We start from the raw sequence: 19,990 nt of genomic DNA, 5'->3' as shown, positions 1-19,990 counted from the left end.
GTGGGGCGGCGGGGTCCACTTACCCCACTAGACTGGGTCCTGATTCAACAGATAGCTGTTTCCACACCTAGCATCTGACCCAGGGCACAGGATTAGTTGCCTGCAAGGTAACGAGCTCAGAACCCAAGCGGGGGGCTGCTGGGGGCAGGGCCACACAGGGCTGGTGGGGTCCGCAAGGCCTGAAATCCAAGCTCCAGGTAGACCGCCTGCCACCCTACCCACTGCCTCTGGGACAAGGCACCCTACGGGCCCACTACCCTAGCACAGCCCCCACTCTAAGGCACTACCCAGAGGAGAAAGACCACAGGCCTGGGGAGCCGAGCCAGAGCCCTCCTGGAGGAAGGGGCGTCGCCCTTCTGTAGGATCAGCCCCGCCTCTTTCCCACTTGGTCACAGATGCCCATGCACGCCCAGGCCGGAGTCTCAAGGGCCCGAAGGGGAGGCATCCTGCCTGGACCATTTACAAAGTGCAGAGAGAGCGGTTACTGTTGCAGATAAATGTCTGACAGTGTCTAACGGAGTGACTTCTTTGCATGAGAAAACCAAGCACTCAGCTGTTTTTTCTTGAGCTTAGAGGTGCCCCGGTGAGGGAGGCCAGCCCCGCACAGAACACAGCAGCAGTGGGTCTGGAACTAGGGGTTCCTGCTGAGGGGCAGAGACCACAGCCTGCCGCAGGAAAACAGCCCCCCAGCCTCATCACGTTCAAAAGCAGACCGATTCAGAATTCTGGGGACCTACCTGGTACTGCCCCATCAGCCTCCAGAATGATACCTGGGCCTCAGTTCCTGGTGCCGGTCGTACAAAGACACGCACACGCACACACACGTGGGCAGCACACGCAACATGCATGCACACGCAAAGCGACATGCGCAGACTCTCCACGTGTCTGCCTCCGGGTGGGTGCAGGGGGTGTCCCCCGCAGGGGCTGCGGTGGAAGGAAGGCGTGCGCTTCCCAGGCCCCCGGTTCCGGCCCCAGCCCACCGGCCCCCAGGCTGCACGTGAGCCCGTGAGCGCCCCCCCCGCCCCAGGCAGCACAGGGGTTCTGCGGAAACCAGTTGAGACATGATACCGTAATAAAAACCTCATTTAAAGTACTTTTTTTTTATTGATTTCATTGAAAACAGAACAAGAAATGGTCTGAGCCAAAAGACTGCTCTTAAAACTGTCAAAAACATTTTAACAGAAAAAAATAAACATGACTGCATCATGAATGTTGTAGAAGAGCCGCACAAAACCCACTGCTACTGCACTAGTTACAGTATTTAAAAAAGTATATGACCTGGCAGCCGTCACACAAAAGGTGATGGCAAATTTATTCCACGACAAGACTAACATTTTAAAAAAAGTTTCTTCCTGCATTTTATTCTAAAATCACTTTGTTCTCTTTATACAGTTGATAGTTTATTTTCACATGGTGAGTAGAAACCACACCAGAATCAGCACCGTTGTCTGTGTTTTGTGTTTTTTATTTGTCCTAATGTTCAATAATGGTAGAAAATAAATCAGTTTATTCATCATCATAGCATGTGGTTTAAAAATCAACAGAAGGTGCCAGCGTCGCTGAGCTGGCAGGGCTGGTGCGGGGTCCTCCGTGGGCCGCGGCCCTCCTGCACCCAACAAACCGCTTCCTTGGAAAGAAATGCATTAGAGGTCTGATATATAGGACTAGATATAGGACTTCTTTAAAAAGCAAACCCACATTTTCTCCAAAGTTAGGGACGGCTCGGCCCTGACCTCTCCTAGGTCGAGGTGGGGACGGCGTCTGCGCAGTGCCCAGGAACTGGCACCTGCCACGCAGGCCTCGGGCAGGCAGGTCTAACGGAGCAGCTTGCGGGTGACTGTGTCTTCGGTGGGTGCCACGCGGGGGGCCTGGGCCCACAGGACTTCACCAACAAGCCCCACAGTGGAACGGGAACCAGGGGAGCAGAAGGGGAATGAGAAACGTGGAAACGACAAAACCATCATCAGAAACTCACAAGGTCACGCCAGCGCCGAATCCCAGAGTGTTCCAAAGCGCCCGCCCCCAGCCCACGGGCCGCCACGCCGGGGCCTCTCAGCTGCGGCCCACATCCCTGCAGCCCCAGGTCGGGGCCTTCGGGCACCCGCTTCTCCTTCCTCTCCAACCGCAGTGTGAGCAGCACCGACGCTCGGTGCCCCGGCCGGCTGCCACTCATAGGGGGTCGGCGGCGAAGGAGCTGGTGTCAGGCAGGCCGTTCTCCTGGCCCTCCTGGGTGGCACTGGCCTGCCGATGTGCCAGGGCCATGCTGGAGTGCCGGCATTTGGGGGAGCCACACCGGCAGCTGAACAGCTTGCCCTTGATGTCCCAGAAGCGCTCCCCATAGTCAAACCTAGGGAGAGAGTAGAGCTGAGGGCGGCACCCAGGCCCCACACCGCCTGGGAGCAGGGTGGACCCAGCCTGAGCAGAGCCATCCGTCCCAGCTCAGAGCTGTGGGAACACAGAGAACCACTGAGGATAAGCCTGCGCTGAGCAGCACATGTCCACACCCCAGAAGGTCCCCAAACCCAGCCAGCCCCTGGGGACCGCGGCGCCTACCCCAGCTGCTCCCCAGCCTCAATCAGGCGGGTGCTGAAGAAGGCAATCCTGGGAAACCGCAGGTCCTGGTGTGACATGAACACGCGCACAGGCACGAGGTTGGGCTCGCAGTGGTGGTTGATGAAGCGGCTGACGTTCCCGTAGAACCGAGCATCGATGCAGTATACCTCGCCATCCTAGCGGGCGGGAAGGAGAGCAGGGAGCTCGAGCAGGCGTCTGTAGACCTCAGGCAGAAACACGACCCCCGAGCAGGGGCACGACAGGCCTCAGTGCTGCAGGGAGGCTGTCCACTCACACCACTAGTCTGGCTGCACGAGCCAGACACGGGCCATCTGATGCTCGGACGCCACCAGGAGCAGGAGGAAGCAAGCAGGGCTGCAGGGACCACGGGGCGGGGCAGGAAGCCAGCGTGCAGTGGGGGGTAGCTCCTCGGGGACTTGGTGATGGAGGAGCAGCAGATCCCAAGGAGCGGCTGGGAGACGTGGAGTGTGCGGGCAGGTGCTACAGAGGGACGGAAGCAGCACTCGGGCCGAGGGCTGCCAGATGGCTCCTGAGAGGTGGTTACAACCACAGAACAGGAACACCGCCATGTCCTGCTAACCCAGGGGCACAGAGAGGAGCCAGTGCCTAGGGAGTCCCAGGACCCCGCCCCAGCACTGCTCCCGGGATTACGATACGCAACGCCGCAGCAGGGACACTGAGCTGACAGTGAGAAAGGGTGGCTGGCTTGGGGGCCTGACCTCACCACAGGAACCCTTTAAGTAGCAGAGTCTTCTCTGGAAAGACCCAGAGCACTAAGGCCTGAAGTCAGAGGGGCCACATGGTGAGCAATGTGCATGGCCTGGGACAGCCATCGAAGTAGCGGGCATCTGCCCTGGGACGCAAGGAGCCGAGTCCTACAACCCCTCAACAGGCTGCAGGCACTTCTCCCCAGAGGAACCCCTCCTGCCTGCCCCTGGGGGCCTGAGCAGAGAGCCCGCTCACACCATGTCTGCCCCTCACAGTGGACAGCCAGTGAGCAGGGATCTTCTCACACGCCTATGGGGGTTTGTGGGAACTTACTACACCAGCCACAGGAACCGAGCGCCAAGTCTGGGAGGAAGACCAGATATACAAGGAGGGGAAGGGGGCCTTCCAGGTGTGTGTCCTGTGGAGGGCAAAGCATTTACCAGAAGCCAAAGGATCCTCAGTGGTCAAGGGAAGACAAAACGGTGACAAAAACGGGTGGTCTCTGACAACCTTCCCACAAAACCAAAGGCGTATGTGCCCCTGATCCAGCAATCCTGGCTCCTGGCAGATTCCAAAGACACGCCAAACTCCAAAATGACTCACGTGGCACAGATTTTGGCCTCTGCCTCTAGATGTTATGGACTAAATGTGCAGGTGGCCCCACCCTGCAGGAAGCAGCTCCCCTCCTGTAAACAGCCCGAGAAACTGACCAGCACTGGAGGGCACGCAGCCTGGACGTGCGGGGCCCACAGGGAAGACCCCCGCGCAGAATCAAGAGTGAGTAGCGAGAACCCGTGACTGCAGGGCACAATGGGGCTCAGACTGTGTGTGCAAGTCCCTGCCTGAGCCCAAGTCAGGATGGATGCCGGGGATGCCGGGGCGGGCAGGTGGACGCCGCCACCCTGACAGAGGCAGAACCCACACTCAAGCCCAGCCAGCCGGTCGAACGAAGCACACGACACCCTTCGGAGGCAGGCTGGAGCGGCCGACACATCAACGCGGACACAGGCAAAGAACCAAGGAGATGGACACATTCTAAAGAGAAAAGAAAATCAACAGAGTTCAGCCCTGAGGCGACCCAGATGCTGCGCTAACAGACAAGGACACTGCAGCCCCCATCAGGCGGTCGGTCCCCGACAACGTAAGACAGAGCACGTCTCTCCGTGAGTGAATATCTCAGAGACGTGGAAACAACAAGCAAGAATCAAGTGGAAATCCTCAGTGCAAGCTCCCATCGCACCGCCCCCCGGCTGTCAAAGCCAGCATGGGAGGGCTGGGCACAGCCTCAGGGACCTGAGGGAGGGCGAGTGCCCCACAAAGTGGTGCCTCGCGTGCAGAATGGGTCCTGGAGATGCCACCGCAAGTCACAGCAAAGGCTGAGATCAACCTGAACATCCCCAAAACAACGAGAATGACGTGCACATACTCCCAATATGTGACCCCTGAGCCACGGGAGCGCCTCAGAAACGGGGGCGGGCGGTAACCACCTTTTCTGTAAGAAGGGCGAGGAAGTAAGAAACACACATGGACACTTTGTGTTTCTACAAAGGATCACCTGTGGGGTGACACAGAACACGCAAGACTTTCTGCATATAACCTTTTCGGGTAGGGTCTACTTTTGAAGAACGTAAATATTTTACATAACTAAAAAATAAAATCTAAAACTCTAAAATTTATTATTTATTTTAAAGCACTTTCTGCCCCCAACATGGGGCTCAAACTCACCACCTCAAGATCAAGACCCTCACGCTCCACCAACTGAGCCAGCTGGGCACCCCTAAAATTCTAGAACTTGAAACGAACTAAGCAAATAAACGCACCTAAACTAGGGGGCCCACACTGAGAAACACTGCGCCAAGTGCTGCACGGCTGGTGCTCGGCGTCCTGGGTGGGCACATCCTAGGCAAAGACCTGGCACGCACACTCTTGGGGTGCGACGCCCCTCCAAAACTGCAGACCCCACTGGGAACCAGCGCCTTTACGGGTGGGATGCAAGCATGAAAGCAAAATTAGTCCAGAGTCAATGACATCCCGAGGGCGGCCAGCACCCGGTGTCCTGACTCGGTATCCAAAAATCTCCTCCACTGCAAGGACCCGGGCAGCTCAGAGAAGTCTGAGGCCGAATGTGGGGAGCCGGACACAACAAAGCCGAGGGAGGCGAGGCCAGCGCGAACAGGCCCCACTGGGCACCGATGCGGACAACTGGTCAGAACACTCAGTACAAAAAAATCAGGAGCTGTTAACATGTCAGAGAGAAAGGAAAACAAGGCCCAGATCCCTTTACCACCAGTCACTCCTGCTCCAACCCTTCCTCAGTGGCAAGAACGTGTGTTGGCCTTGCCTGTCCCTGAGGGGTCACCGGAAAGCCCAGGTCCGGGTGGGGAAGGTTTTTCTTTCCAACAGAAGAATCTATTACGAAACGTGAAAGGTGAAATGCCCCTCAGGGAGGCCTAGGCATCAGGAGAAGGGCGGGCAGCCGAGGCTCACCTACTCCGGACCTGGGAGAAGCAGACCCTGCAGGTCCTCTGGGATGCCTCCACCCTCACCCCATCTGCAGAAAACACTAGAGACGGAGAAAGGGACGCGGTCCCCAACAGCACACACACGCAGGTTCCTGCAGGACAGCGCCAGGGTCGGATGGCTGCCCTCTGTGAGGAAAAACGGACAGGACGCAGCACCAAGAGGATGGGGGCAAACCAGAGGTACACACTCTGGGGAAACCAAGGTCAGTCTCGCGAGGCACGACAGTGACGCCCTGCGGGCGCACGCCGAGCTTCTCAGGAGCAAAACGGCACGTCGTCGGCATGGTAGATGAAACAAAGTGAGATCGGAGGGGTGGTGCGGACGGCTCTCGACCGCACGGGCTTTCCCTACTTCTCTGTACTGTTAGGGCTGTTGTGACATAAATAAGAAACTGCCCACAAAGGCAAGAAACAGGAATCCCGGAGGAAGTGTCTTCTCCTAACTAACGGAGAGACCACAGGGCAGCCTAAGAGTGAGGAGGCAGGCACCCAGCATGGGTGTGGGGCAGGCTGGTCAGACTCGGGGCAGGATGCGCGAGGGGCACACGGAGGGGCGGGGCGTCCTCAGGGCGAGAAGCACAGGGCAGCAGAGGCCCTCATGCCAGGAGTGGACCCCACCACAGCAGAGGCCACAGCCCACCTGGGACCCCTAACGAAAGCAGCATCACCCAAAGCCTACAGGACACGCGCAGCCCTCCCTCCACGCCGGGGCATAAGCAGCAGGTTCCACGACCCCGTAGGCAGAGAGGACAAAGGTAAGTCCTCTACCCACCAGTCCCTGGGCCCCACAGCCCCCCACACATCATCTGTGCCTTCCTTAGCCTCTTGCATGGCGTCTCTAAGTAGAACTGTTTTTCTGTGGTTTACCCCGAGTTTTTGCTCATCTGCCCACACAGTCCAGGCACAGGCCTACGTTCGACGGTCCAGGCAGAGGCTTTTCCAGCCAACGTCCAGCCAGCACTGGAATCACCGTATATTCACAGGGACAAAGAGGAGTCTCGAGCCTTATCTCAAACCACACACACAGAAGATGGATTGTGGATCTAAAAGCTAAAAATATGAAAATCCTAGAGAAAGGAGAAAATCTTCACAACCTTGTGGGAGACAAAGAATTCTTAGGACACAAAAAGCACTAAACGATAAAAAAATTTTCTGTTCTACGGAGGACATTGTTAAGAAAATGAACCATCGAGGCACTGGCTGGGAGAAAAAGACACAGGTGTGTCTGAGAAAGGCCGTGAATCAGGAAACCTAAAGAATCCTTACAACTCAGGAAGAAGGTAGTAGCCCAATTAAACAATGGGCAATAAATTTTAAAAATTCCTGCACAAAAGAAGAGATAAGAGACCAACTGGCAGCACGTGAAAAGATGCTCACATCGATAATCATCAAGAAAATGGGGCGCCTGGCTGGCTTAGTCAGAACAGCATGTGACTCTTGATGTCGGGGTTGTGAGTTCGAGCCCCATGTTGGGTGTACAGAATACTTAGAAATAAATTCTTTGAAAAAAAAAACCATCAAGAAAGTGCACATTAAAATTAGAATGTCTGAAATTCTCATTTTTGCTGGAGGAAATGTAAAGTGGTATAACCACTTTGGGAAACTGCTTGCTGGGTCTTTTAAAGTTATTAAATATACACTTTAACCCAAGAGCACTCATCCCACTGCCAGGAATTACCCAGGAGAAACGAAAACTCACACCCACAAAAAAACAAGCTCATAGCAGGTTTACTCCTAACAGCAAAACCTGGAAACATCCAGGTCCATCCCCAGGTGGTAGCACAAAGCGGCATGGCCACTGGTGGGTCAGGGGACCCGCCACCACCTGGGTGCATCGAAAAAGCCAGACACAGGGGAGTACATGCCCTGGCCCCACTTAAAGGAAAAACCCAGCCGCGGAGACAGATGGCGGCTCCATGGCCAACCAGGGTGGGGGTGGCGTGGGGCAGAGGAAGTGCTCCAATCTTGCTCCTGGTGCTGATCAGACCGTACACACATTTGTCAAAACTAAAATCACACGCTTAAAGTTCACTGAACGTCAATTAATTATAATAAAATTGACCCAAAAAGTAAGATGATCAAAAACCTATCAGATAAAAAAACCCAACAGAAGATCTACAGGATCGCATGTAGGGTACCACGGAACCTTAGTGGAGGCAACTGAAGATGACAAACAAGCAGAGGGATACACCATGTTCATCACCTGGAAAAGCAGGTGGCAGAAACCCCAGTGACCCCTAGCGGGCTCGTGGGTTCAATGTTGCCCTAAGTTGTACAACTTACACAGAAACTGAAAGAGACCAAGAAGAGCGAGACATCCCTCAAGACCCCAAGGTAAGAGGACGTAAGGTTAGGATGGTTAACATGGCGTCAGCAGACAGGACAGAGAGGAGCCCCGGGCACATAAGGACACCTACGTTATGACAAATCCATGCTGCGGGGCAGTGGGAAAGAGGACGATCTTCTCAACAAATGGTCCTGAGTCACATAGAGTCATCAACGTGGGGAAAAAAGCTGGACCCTGCAGCAAAACGCCTACACGTGGAGGCCGAGTGTAACTTCTGCAGACGCCCCACATGTGTCTCTGTATGGTCTTGGCCGTAAAAAGCCTGGCTTCACTTGGGACGTTACCAACACCCACAGTATGGAGGAAGAGGCAGAGAAATTGGACTACAATAAAAATAAGAACTTCCGTTCATTGAAACATCACCAGGAACTCAACAAGCCACAGAGGGAATACATCTGCGAGACTCCAATGTCACAGAAGAGCAGTTACCCCAGAACCTGTAAAGGACAGCCACAGACCAGGAGAGGCAATCAGCTCCGGAGACACGGACGGAGTGAAGACCAGGCAGGCGGTCCAGAGGGGACCCGGGGGCAGGGGCGCAGCAGCACCTGAGCACTGCGACCACCCAGGACACAGCTTTCTCCGCCCCGGAACGTGGCTTTCTGAGAGCCGACTGCAGGGGCAGGGCTGGGGGGTGGGGGGGCACGGCGGGAAGGGCAGCTACTCCGGGCTCTGGCGGCTATGGTTACACGAGAGCCCTGGGTCCCCATTTCCACCTTGACCGTGCTCCCGGACGTTCTTAACCAGGCAAGTCATGAACTAAGAGCAGCGTGGGCACCAGGGCAGGGTGAGGATGGCGTGAGGCAGCTTCCAAACATGCCCCGGAAACCCGGGTCCTGGGGTGAGGACCAGGGCCCACCCACTGTCCCCACAACCAGGAGGGCAGCTGGGACACATGAGGCTCCCGTTTGTTCGTCACCATGCACACGCGGCCCCCCTGACAGCCGTGGGCTCTAACCCCGGATGAGCAGCTGGGGTTCAGAGGGCTGGCAGGATGCGTCCGGGCTTCACGTCCTCAAACGAGGCAGGCTCCTCGCGGCACGAGCCCTGGGACCTCCCGGCTAAGTGGCCCGACTGCAAGTGCCCTGCGAGCCCTGAGCACACAACGCGCCGGTGGGGCCGGCGAGGACACTGGGCCGTTGTGGGCGAGCCTCCTTACCGCTCCCACGCCGCACGGCCGCAACCAGCTCTCTACGCCCCAACCCCTCCAAACGCGTTACCTTGTTGTCAAGATCAAAGAGGTAAGAGTCTTCTTCCCGAACATCAGCTTCCGAGTCAGAGATGAGCTCCCCGACATACCTGCGGGAGGCAGGGCGCAGGTGAGAACAGCAGGCGGCAGGACCCTCACCCCTGACCACAGGGCAGCCATGGCAGAGCCCACACACACACCCCCACCCACGAGCTGGCCAAACGTGCTGCAGAATGTGCCTGTGACTGAGCTGGGATTTAACTTCAGGTCCCAGAAGATGACGACACAGAAACCCCTTCTCTGACCAGGGATCCAGAGTGACACTCCCTGAAAACCACTGAACGGTACCATCTTAAAGGAGCCACGACCTGGTGAGGGGCTAAGTGCAGGTGGAAAGCCAGGGAAGCGGGTGGATGGGTGGAGACAACATGAGCTTGGTTTTCAGGGGCACCCACGAGTCCCAGGCACAGACAGGGCCCTGGCAGCCCCTCACCCCACACTACTGTGCTGTCCCCAAAATGGCAGGGGTAGCCAGCAGCCCTGGGGTGACCCCGGCACGCACTCACTTACTCGCAGACGAAGGTGCCCAGGGGGATATCCTGCAGGGACCGCACACCCCAGCCCATGTTCTGTGTCCGGTAGAGCTGCAGCCTTGCCCTGGAAAACAGGCCAAGTTCCCCGACGCTCAGCTCTCGTCCGGATTACGCCGCCAGCCATGGCAGCAAACACAGCGCAAGATCCTGCCTTCCTATCGCAACGCGCTTCCCGTGCAATGAAGCCCACGGCCCATCCCCAGGGAGCGGGAGATTGCCTTGGAATTCGGTCCGACTGCCCGTGTCTTCATCTGTAACACGGGGACAGGTCTGGCCGAGCCCCTGGGGGGCAATGAAGAGCAGAAGGGGCTGACACTCTGCTGGCCCCTCAGAGAGGCTGGGGAGCTCTCCCCAGCTCAGAGCCATGGGGACCCACCTGCCCCTTTGTGTGTCCAGAGGCCCTGGGGGAGACGGACAGGTCTGTCCTCCCCCCAGAGAATGTCCTGCCAACAGGGAGACAGGGACATGTGGGCTGGTCAGAAGCACTCTCTGACCGCTGATACTGAGAAACCCTTCGATACCGTGAAACTAGACTGATGTTGTGTGTGAATTTCAACCCACAACTCAGACGGCCAAAAGAGGTCTTCTAATTCTCAAGCACGTGCACAAGAGGAAAAGCTCATGGCCAGGGGACGCTAGAGGAAGGGGTCTGAGCCCAGCCAGTGAAAGGGGTGCTGGCCAGACCTCACCGGACCAAGCACCCCAACTGACTTAAGAACAAGGCGTCTACACGGTCTGAAGCATTTTATACCAGAGCACATTCATACTGTTATTGCAGAGACACTCAGAGAACACAGAATATTTCAGAAATGGTTTGAGTATTAAAACAGTTGCCGTGCACGTGTTAACTCGAAGGCAGAGGCAATGCTCGTGAAGAGCCCGTGTCCTGGCCTTTGCCTCCCTGGGCCATGGACAGCCCAGCCCCTTGGCCTCACCGACATCCCAGCTGCTCAGAAGCAGGACTTGTGTTATTTACACGAGCTTGTAACACCACCAGGGGACAAGGGGCTCAAACAAGAGAACGTCTCTACTGCAACACACCCCACCCTTGTCCATATGAAATACATGCAAATACAGCGAACTTCCCAACAAACCCGAGATCATTTGCAAACTTTGAAAGCAGAGACCCCTGGCATCACCCTGCACTGAAGGGCGTAGAACGCTACCCTCAGGCAGGGGCTGGCAGCCCGTGCTCACCTGAGGCCGTTCTGCACGACGCGGTTCCGGCAGCTTCTCCAGCAGGAACAGGCGTGGTTGCACTCGAAGATCAAGGGCGGCTCCGCCATGTTGAACTCCGGCAGCAGCCGGCCGTCCTGGGGACAGACGTGCAGTCAGGACCGAGCATGGCTCACCATTCACGCTAAATAAACTGACACCAACACAGTTTCACTAACTAAAACGGGTATAAAAACGATGGTTTCCGGTCAAACTTCACGCTGGGGGCACCAGTGTCCCGTTACCCATTCGTGCTCTGGGCAGGAAGCATCGAACCAGGAGCATACACAGGTTTACGGATCCGTATGCCCTGGTCGCCCTCCCTCCTCCTCCCTGCAACTCGCCCAGCCTCGCCAAGGCCACCGGCCCACAGGCCTCTCCACTTCCTTCAAGGGGTCAGTGCCCTCCGGACCACTGCCCACGCTCACCGCCACGCTGCACTCTCAGCCTTGCAGCCTGCAGGCCCACAACTCTGGCAGCGACCCGGCCACCTGCTTGCCCGTCCTACACCCAGACACGGCAAAGCCGCTGGGCGACAAACCAGGGCCTCGCGGCCGAGTCTGAAGTCCCCGTGGCTTCAGAGGCTGCTCTGAACAGTGAGAACTTCCCTCAAAATGCTCGCTCCCCCCGACCTTCAGCATAGCAGTGCTTCACAGAGAGCACACAGCACTAGAGTGAGGGCCGCAGCCTCTGGCTCGACAGCCACAAACACCCCCCGTGCCATGCCCCTCTGCTCCCTCCCACGGTGACTCTGGAGACAACCGTCTGCTGTGGTCTTGTCCCCACCCCAGAACACCCTGGCTCCTGCCCCCACTGACAACCTCTGAACTCCCAATACCAAGGGCATTTAAGCTTCTTCTCTTGGACACCGGCTTCCAGAGCCACCTCCTTGTCTCCCCAGCTGTCCCAGGCTGGGGCTCACAGACAGCCACGCCCAGGCGGCCAGAGAGGCTGGCTCCGACCGGTCTGCATTTCCACACCCGCTCACCTGCAGCCCTCCTTCCCAAGGCTGGCTCACCGCCCCAGCAGGCCCTGGCCGCAGGCTCACCTTGTCGTACCAGCAGCGCATACTGAGCTGGCCACACATGCAGTTGCTGGAAGAACAGTCATCGATGCACACGCAGTACTAGAGGGAGACAGCTCGTCAGGTGGGGGGGCCGTTCTCAGCCGCGCCTCACGACTCTGACACGTGCTCTCAGAAAGCCAGGCCCGCGTGGAAGAGAGGTGACCGGTTCAGACGTCTGCATTCTCCAGGACACCAAGGGGCAAGCAGCCCCTGAGGAAGAGGGCATGTGGGCGGGAGAGGACACCCAGCCACTAAGACACAGAGAGATTGCACGAGGGGCTCTGGACCAAGAGCCCAAAGAAAGGGGAGGAGGCAGGGGCGGTCAGCGACGTGGGGCCGAGGGGCAGGGTTGGTGAAAGAAATCCCAAGGCCGGCACTTGAGGCCAGCCGCTCCATGGGAAGAGCAAGGCCCAGGGCCACAGCCCTGCCCTGAGGGCACATGTCCAACTTCAACGCAAGAGCAGCTCAGAGGCTAGGACGCTCAAGGCAAAGCACAGGCTCCTCTCACTTGCGTGGCCCCCAAACCACCACTCACCGGGGGACGCTAGGCACTGCTCTGGGGCTGGGGACCCAGCACGGGATGCAGGATCCACTTTCAGGAAGGATCTTTATCTGCCTTTCAACTCGTTAGTGGAAGGCGATCACCATGAGGGAAACGCTGTGGACCCAGGCCCCAGAGGCCCACCGCACCCTGCCATCACTGACCTGCAAATGGGTGATGTTTCTGTCAATGTTCATGGGAGACGTCACGCAGTTCTGAGAAACATACTTGTAGTTGCTCGGGCACGGCTCGCTGTCCACAGCGTTGACACACGGGATGGGGATTCGCTCATAGCCTCGAGCAATGTCTCTGCCACGGGAAAGGAGGGACATTACCTTTCGCCGTGACAAATGACACCCCAGCGGGGCAGCCGCCAAGCCCTGGGCCAGGCACTTTGGACTCAGGCCAGGGGATGCCTCAGCTTGGACAGAAGTTTTGTTTCAAACTCTTCAACCCCCTCTGTCACCCTCTGCCTCAGAACGGTCTTCTCACCTGCTCACCGTCTTCTCCATCGGGACAGGCCTGTCAGGGGCTGCGTCTCGCAGCGCCCGGCTCATCTGCAGCGCATCCCACACCTGGGAGTTGAGGCTTGCACACTGCAGGGGTGTCTCTCCCTCCTTGTTTTTCAAGGTGACATCTGAATCCCGAGAAAGAAAGAGGCTAAAAGGAAAAATGTAAGCCAACAAAACATTCAGACCTTAATTTAAAAGACAGATGTATGACTTCAGAAGGCAAAAATAAAGGGAACACATCATTCATTTTGATATTAACCCTGCTGACCAAGTGCTTCTAGAAAGATCTGCCCTGACTCACCAGGAATACACTACATTACTCCTTTCCCACATTTACGGTCCAAAGTCACCCCAGTTTTCTTGTCGGGAAGCGTGTGTAAAGAACTAGGGATGGTATTTGAGGGTTTTTGGCTTTCCACTCAAAGGCATGCTCAAAGATGAACAGGGCCAGCATGAGGCGGGTAAACCACGCTGTATACACGGTCAGCGCCTGCAGGCGAGTCAGAACCGGACAGAGTGGCAGCACAGCGGTCCTGCGAACCGCCCCTCCACAGCCTCACACCACAACCCGCTCAGCTGAGCTGCCGCCAAGGTCCCGGTCTGAACGGGCCTGTGTCCCACAGCAGGGCGCACCCTCATTTCCAGGTGAGGGGGGGGACCTGAGGTTGTGCAGCCGGGCAGGACTGGGACCTGAGCTTCCACTGAGAGCACAGCGAGGACAGCTCCCCAGGACCCCAACTGCACCCCACCCACATGTCTGTGACATAGGGACGGGCTCTGAGTGGCAAGTGGTGAGCACTGACATCTTCATCCCTCCGGAGCAGGGCCTGCCCCCTCCCCCTTGATGGGAGGTGCTGGGTGAGACTCATCCAAGTATCTGCGGAGTTTTCACAATGATCCTCCCTGAACCAGAAATAGCCACGCTGACCTCACAGGTGGAATGGGAGGCTCACACCTCCACCTGCTTGGGGAAGGAGCCTCCCTTGGGGGGCCTGGGGCACCCGGGAGCCTTGCAGGGACGGTGTGCAGTGGGACCACTCACAGGACACAGGCGTAGCGGTCCTCCCTGGCAGCAATGTGCAGAGGCGAGTCTCCGTGGACGTTCACGGCATGGAGGTCACACCTGGCAGCCAGGAGGATCTCGGCTATGTCCACACAGCCCGAGAACGCAGCCCAGTGCAGGCAGATGTTCTCCTCCTGCGCGGACAGACGGCGCAGCGCACCAAAAGGAGAGCAGAGACCTGGCTGAGTGCTGGGGGTGCTTCCTTTCTTGTTTTGTTTTCATTATAAAAGTAATGTAATTTCAGTACTGAATATTTTAAAAATAGAATAAAAAACCGTCTGGAATTAGACCAATCTAAACACAACACATTAGTAACATAACACTCGGGAGTACTCTGCTTTATCTACTTTTTAAAATCATATTCACTTTGGAACAGAGGTACAATTGCAGGACAGGACAAACCGTGTAAAATTTGACAAAGATAAAAGGTAAGCAAACTTGACTGCATTAAAATTTTACTTCATAAAACCTCTGTAAAACAAAACCTTTAAATCAAAGATCAGAAAAAACCACTGTGCTGTAAATAAGCTATACGTGACTTAATCAGTTTATTAGCTTGCTACACTGTAATTCTGAAAACAAATGCACAAAACGTATAAAACTTAAAACTTGTGTTAAAGATGAGGAATACACACATACACAGGGCAACGGGCAGCCTTGCCAGGTGGGAAACAGCCTAAATTAGAACGGTGACGGAACAGCCAACCTACCGCACTGGGGACAAACGAGAAGGCCACTCTGACCCCCACGGGCTGACTGCCCTGTGCCCACTGCAGGTGGACCACTGTGCAGGCCGAGCTCACGGTCGTGACCTACTCAGCCCTTCCTCTACCGAACCTCTAGTTTGTTCCCGTCTTCCTCTAGAATACAAGGCAGTGAATGTTTCAGTCCTTTTCTTTTCCTGACTTGGTCTCAGGGCTTAACCCCTCAGAGGCAGCTTAAACACTGACTGCCCTCCTGGCAGAGTGGGTGCACCACTCAGGGGGCCCCACCCCTCAAGAACGCCCAGTATCTCACAGGAGCCAAAGTCAAGCCTGGCTGTCCACTCGGCACCACCACAGGGGCCTTAGCAGGACTGAGGCAGAGCCCCTCACTGTGCATGCCCCCACTCCACCCCATGTCAGCCCCCGTGGGACTGATGTGCCAGCTACATGACTCTGCCTGCCTCGTTCCTGCCCCCCTCCCACCAGGGAACCCCCTGTAACGCTCCAGTGCTCGCAGATAATCTGCCTCCCAGTCCCCCACTCTGAGAGCATCCGATGCTTCCAGCTCAATGAACTAGAGGAAAGAGAAAAGTCAAACTGTGTGGTCCTCTCTGTTAGCAAACAGCAGCTAGCCCCAAGCACAGGCTTCACCGCAGACTCCTCTGGCAGCCTTAGTGTTTTCTGAAAAGCCTGGATTTGCCTGGGGCTTCCTTTCCTGGACGTTGTTCCGAGACGCCTTCTACCCCTCTCATCTTTCCATTGTCCAGACATTTGCAAGCTCCAGGACAAAATGTGGTTTCCTTAGGGGCCTCTTTTGTCATTCCTTCACCAGAAGGATTATGATTTTATAACCGGAATTACAGGCTGAGACTGTCCCCGTCCACCCAGGCTTCTCTTAGCACAGGAACGTGCGTGCAGTCCCAGACCAGCTGAGGTCTGCCTGCTCTATTACGAGAGGCCTGACCCACACATCTGAAGTGACAGACGGCACTTTGGTTCCGGCAGAGACCGGGCCAGAGGGACCATCTGGATTTACCTCCCTGCCTGAAAGAACCAAACAGTCAAAACGTGTGAAATAATGGTTTTCATTTCAGGACACTGGACATCAGGCAATGGAGTACTGTAGGCCTGAGAGCAGAAACAAACAAGGGGGCCTGGGCCCACCTGCTCACGGTCCTGAGATCCAGGCCTCGGAGCAGGGAGGGCACCAGGAGAAGCCCCAAGACAGGAACTGAGAGCCGGTGGCCGAGGCAGCAGAATGTGGAGCTGGGAAAGAGGCCGCTGGAGATCTGGACATTCCCACCTTGGACCTCCAGGAGGACACACCCCAAAGCCGAGGCACAGAAGTCTCAGTGCTAGTGCCCACACAAGAGACGACCAGCACTGGGCTGAGGCCTGCTGGAACCCACGTAACAAACCTGGGAAGCAACACCCAAAGCAGACTATTTCCGAGTAACTTTGCTGCACCCAGAACAAGGCTCAAGACCTTTCCAGGAATACAGAAATTCACAGCAAGGTAAAATGCACAATGTCTGGCACGCAACCTAAGGTTACACAGAAAACTTTTAGAGCTGACAAGTACAATGTCTAACAGAAACACACTGGATGAGATTAGCAGCATAATAGGTGGTAAAGAAAAGATTACTGAGCTTGAAAACAGCAAAATTTCAATAAAACCAGCAAAACAGCTTTAAAACCAGACAAACTGTGATCCACAGTGAAAAAATAATTGAGGAAAATGAAAAGAGCATCAGTGAGCTGGGAACAACTTCAAGCCACGTGATAATTACAGAACAGGGACCCCTGCAAAGCAGGGGGCAGGCAGGAAGGCTCTGGAACGGATGAGGACCTCGCTGACACAGCTTCATAAACCTTCCTGACCTCAGGCTTGCAAACACACACAAGTAACACAAGGCGCATCATAATCAACTGCTAAAATCTAGTGATAAAGAGAAAATCCTAAAAGCAGCCAAAAGAACGCAGATGCACTCTATCTGGAAATAAGCACAAGGTGCCAGCGAGAATTCCCCACGGGAAACTCCTCGGTGAGGACGCAGAGAGGCTGTGTGCACAAAGTACTGAAAGAAGCTATCGACCAAAGTGCACACCCAGCAAAACGTCTCCCAAAGTGAAGCCAAGATACAGAGTCTGCAGGCAGGAAAAGCTGCAAGCACTTGTCACGGGCAGACCGGCACCCCAGGACACGATAAACGAAGTCAGACGTGTAGAGGAGAAACGACCCTGGAACGAAGGACCTAGGCAGGAAAGGAAGTGGCTTCAGCAGGCACTGATCCCTGAGACTTTCGTCACTACAGTGTTCCCAAAAGACCACCGACTGTTGAAACGAAGTAACAACCTACTGCGGGGCTGGTACAGTATCTGAGAGCAATAGCACGAGGTCCGGGAGAAACGGGACAGCCCTCTGTGTACGTAACACAGCATCTTCTCTTAATTGGGAAAGCATGGCACTGGCGTAAGGACAGACACGTGCAGGCCAACGGCACGGAAGACAGAGCCCAGGGACGGAGCCACACACATGTGGACACAGGGGCAAAGCCAAGTCCATGGAGAAGGGAGATGGTGCTGGGACAGCTGGACATCCTAATGCAAAACAAACTACTGTAAGAAAACACGGAAGAAAGGTTTTGGGATCCTGGGTCAGGCGATGATTTCTTAAAGAGAACACCAAACATATGATCCATAAATAGAAAATAATTGATAAACTAAGCTCTACCAAAATTAAAAAGCATCTGCCTCTCAAAAACAGTTGTTAGGGCTTGGAGAACATCTGATATAGAGCACTTGTATGCAGAATACACAGCAACTCTTAAAACTGAAGAATAAGAAAATACATGATCCAATAAAAAATGAGCAGAAGATCTGAAAGGACCGCCGCGCCCCCCCCCCCCCCCCCGAGGACACAGACTAACTGTAAGTGCTGGGGAGGACAGCCTCTCAGGCACAGTCACTCTGGAAGCTGGGCAGCTCCTTCAACAGGTGACCCAGGTTTTATGGGACAGAAATGATAGCAGACACGTGCGTGCATGTCCACAGCAGCTCTATGTGTGACAGCCAGAACCCAGAAAACCCCCATGTCCGCAACCAGGTGAAGGACACCTGAGCTAACCTGTCCGCACAACGCAACGCTGACCCCCAGGCTGATGTTGCCCGAGCAACGGTCACACTGCGGGTCCGCCTACGGAAAGCCGAACTCACAAACTCGGTGACAGAAAGCGGAGCAGACGGAGGCTGGCTACGAAGCGGCAGGAGGAAACTTCTGGGAGCGTCGTGCACAGTCCTGACTGCAGGGACGGTTTCTGGGGTTAACTCTCATCCAACTGGACACCTTAAATGGTGCACCATTTACACATCAATAAAACTGCTAGGATGAAATAACAGCGCTGCTTTGTCACATGAACAACAAACACGCGGTTTAGTCCATCCTCCTGCTCCCCGAGGACCACCACCAGGAGCGGCGCCGACACCTACTGGACCCTGTGAGGCCGTCTGCTGCCTTGCACCCACACGCTCTTGATACCCTGCCCAGCGAGGACACACAGCTGCAGCTGCTCCCAGCACCCCATGCTTGAAGGGGGCTGCTCACGATGTGCCACAAAGCGTCCACAGGGCAGATTCTGACTGCCCTCTGCTGCAGCCACGCTGGACCTCATCACACCCCTTCCCGCTACCCTCATCCAAACTGCCCTGCACCTCCCAGCCCCCGGGGCCCTGCAGGCAGCGCCACTGTACTGACCCCAGCTCTGAGGACATTCACGGAAACACCCCACAGCTGAGCCACGTGCTGCAGGCCCAGATGGGGGCCTCTGTGCTGAGGTTCCTGGTTTCAGGGCAGGGCAGGACCTGCTCACAGACGTGGGGAAGGGTCCCAATGCCGAGCAGCCACGATGAGTGACCAGGTGGTGCTCACTGCTCCCATCCCTTCTTTAAGCGGGGATCTGGAGAGCCCTGTCCCGCTCAGGGCTCAGAACCAAAAGACACCACCTGGCTCCCTACCTTGGGCACTCGGGCTCCACGCTGACACGCACCCTACTGAATGGTGTGCTTGTTTGGAGAAATCATGTCTTACTGTTAACTGCTTTCTTATTTCATTATCAATTTAATGAGTTTGTGCTACATTTTCCATTTATGGCTTTTGGTGACTCTCTGTAACAGCCGACACAACTCTGCAGGGCACTGTGTCTGTCCTCCCTGGGACCCCTGTCCCTCTGGATTGTTCCCGAGCGGGTACCCAAAGAACTTTCCAGAAATGCCCTTTTAAATTAACTAGAGAGGCGCCTGGGTGGTTTAGTCAGTTAAGCGTCTGCCTTCGGCTCAGGTCATGATCCCAGGGTCCTGAGATGGAGCCCCGCATCGGGCTCCCTGCTCAGCAGGAAGGCTGCTTCTCCCTCTGTGTCCCCGCTCGCTTGTGATCCCTGTCACTATCTCGGTCTCTCTCTCTCAAATAAATAAATCTTTAAAAAAATATTAAAATATATAAATTAACTAGAATCACCTGCTGTCTGATACACGGGCTGGAGGATTACTCCCAAAAGGACTGGCGAGTTTTCTGACCTTGGCCCCAGAACCCTGTTTTCTGAAAACAAGTATGTCCCATAAAACTAGCCATCACACAAGCACCTTAGCTCTCATGACCTGAGCACACGGTGGCTCCCTTTCTCTCCTTCCTAGACAGCAGTGCAGAACGAGTTAGTGCTCCCATGCTGCCGGCCCAGGTGTGGGGTGTGCCCTGGGCTCCGTGGTCCTGATCATAGACACGGGAGTCAGTGACGCAGTCACAGTCCGGGATCGCCTCTAAAAAGGCAGGTACTATCCACAGGGCTGGTCTCAGGAATCTCTGCCCCTCAATCCACACCCAGCAATTGGCCAACACACAAAACAATCCCAGGAAACCACAGTGGGTCCAGGGGCCACTGAAAACCTGGGAAAAAAGGGCAC

General features: G+C 55.6%; 1 protein-coding gene across 18 annotated transcripts in view; it reads right to left on the bottom strand.

Moving 5' to 3' along the window:
* Window positions 1-1,084: 1,084 nt before the first annotated feature.
* EHMT1 (euchromatic histone lysine methyltransferase 1) overlaps window positions 1,085-19,990 on the bottom strand; it is a 140,852-nt gene continuing 121,946 nt past the window's right edge. For 14 of the 18 annotated variants that reach the window (XM_064579028.1, XM_064579038.1, XM_064579032.1 and 11 more), the window contains 9 exons: window positions 14,310-14,464; window positions 13,248-13,415; window positions 12,920-13,064; window positions 12,197-12,274; window positions 11,131-11,246; window positions 9,911-9,997; window positions 9,372-9,450; window positions 2,554-2,729; window positions 1,085-2,347 (listed from right to left, as the gene is read on the bottom strand). In XM_064579028.1, coding sequence (XP_064435098.1) covers window positions 2,170-2,347; window positions 2,554-2,729; window positions 9,372-9,450; window positions 9,911-9,997; window positions 11,131-11,246; window positions 12,197-12,274; window positions 12,920-13,064; window positions 13,248-13,415; window positions 14,310-14,464 — 1,182 coding nt within the window. In that variant the 3' untranslated portion in view covers window positions 1,085-2,169. The other 4 variants (XM_064579031.1, XM_064579039.1, XM_064579042.1 and 1 more) reach the window with 4 other exon arrangements.

This window comes from Mirounga angustirostris, unplaced genomic scaffold, assembly GCF_029215605.1.
Source record: "Mirounga angustirostris isolate CCGP_5_RB_7025 unplaced genomic scaffold, mMirAng1.0.hap1 SCAF_15, whole genome shotgun sequence".
NCBI lineage: Eukaryota > Metazoa > Chordata > Mammalia > Carnivora > Phocidae > Mirounga > Mirounga angustirostris.
This window is presented reverse-complemented; position numbering and strand designations above follow the sequence as displayed.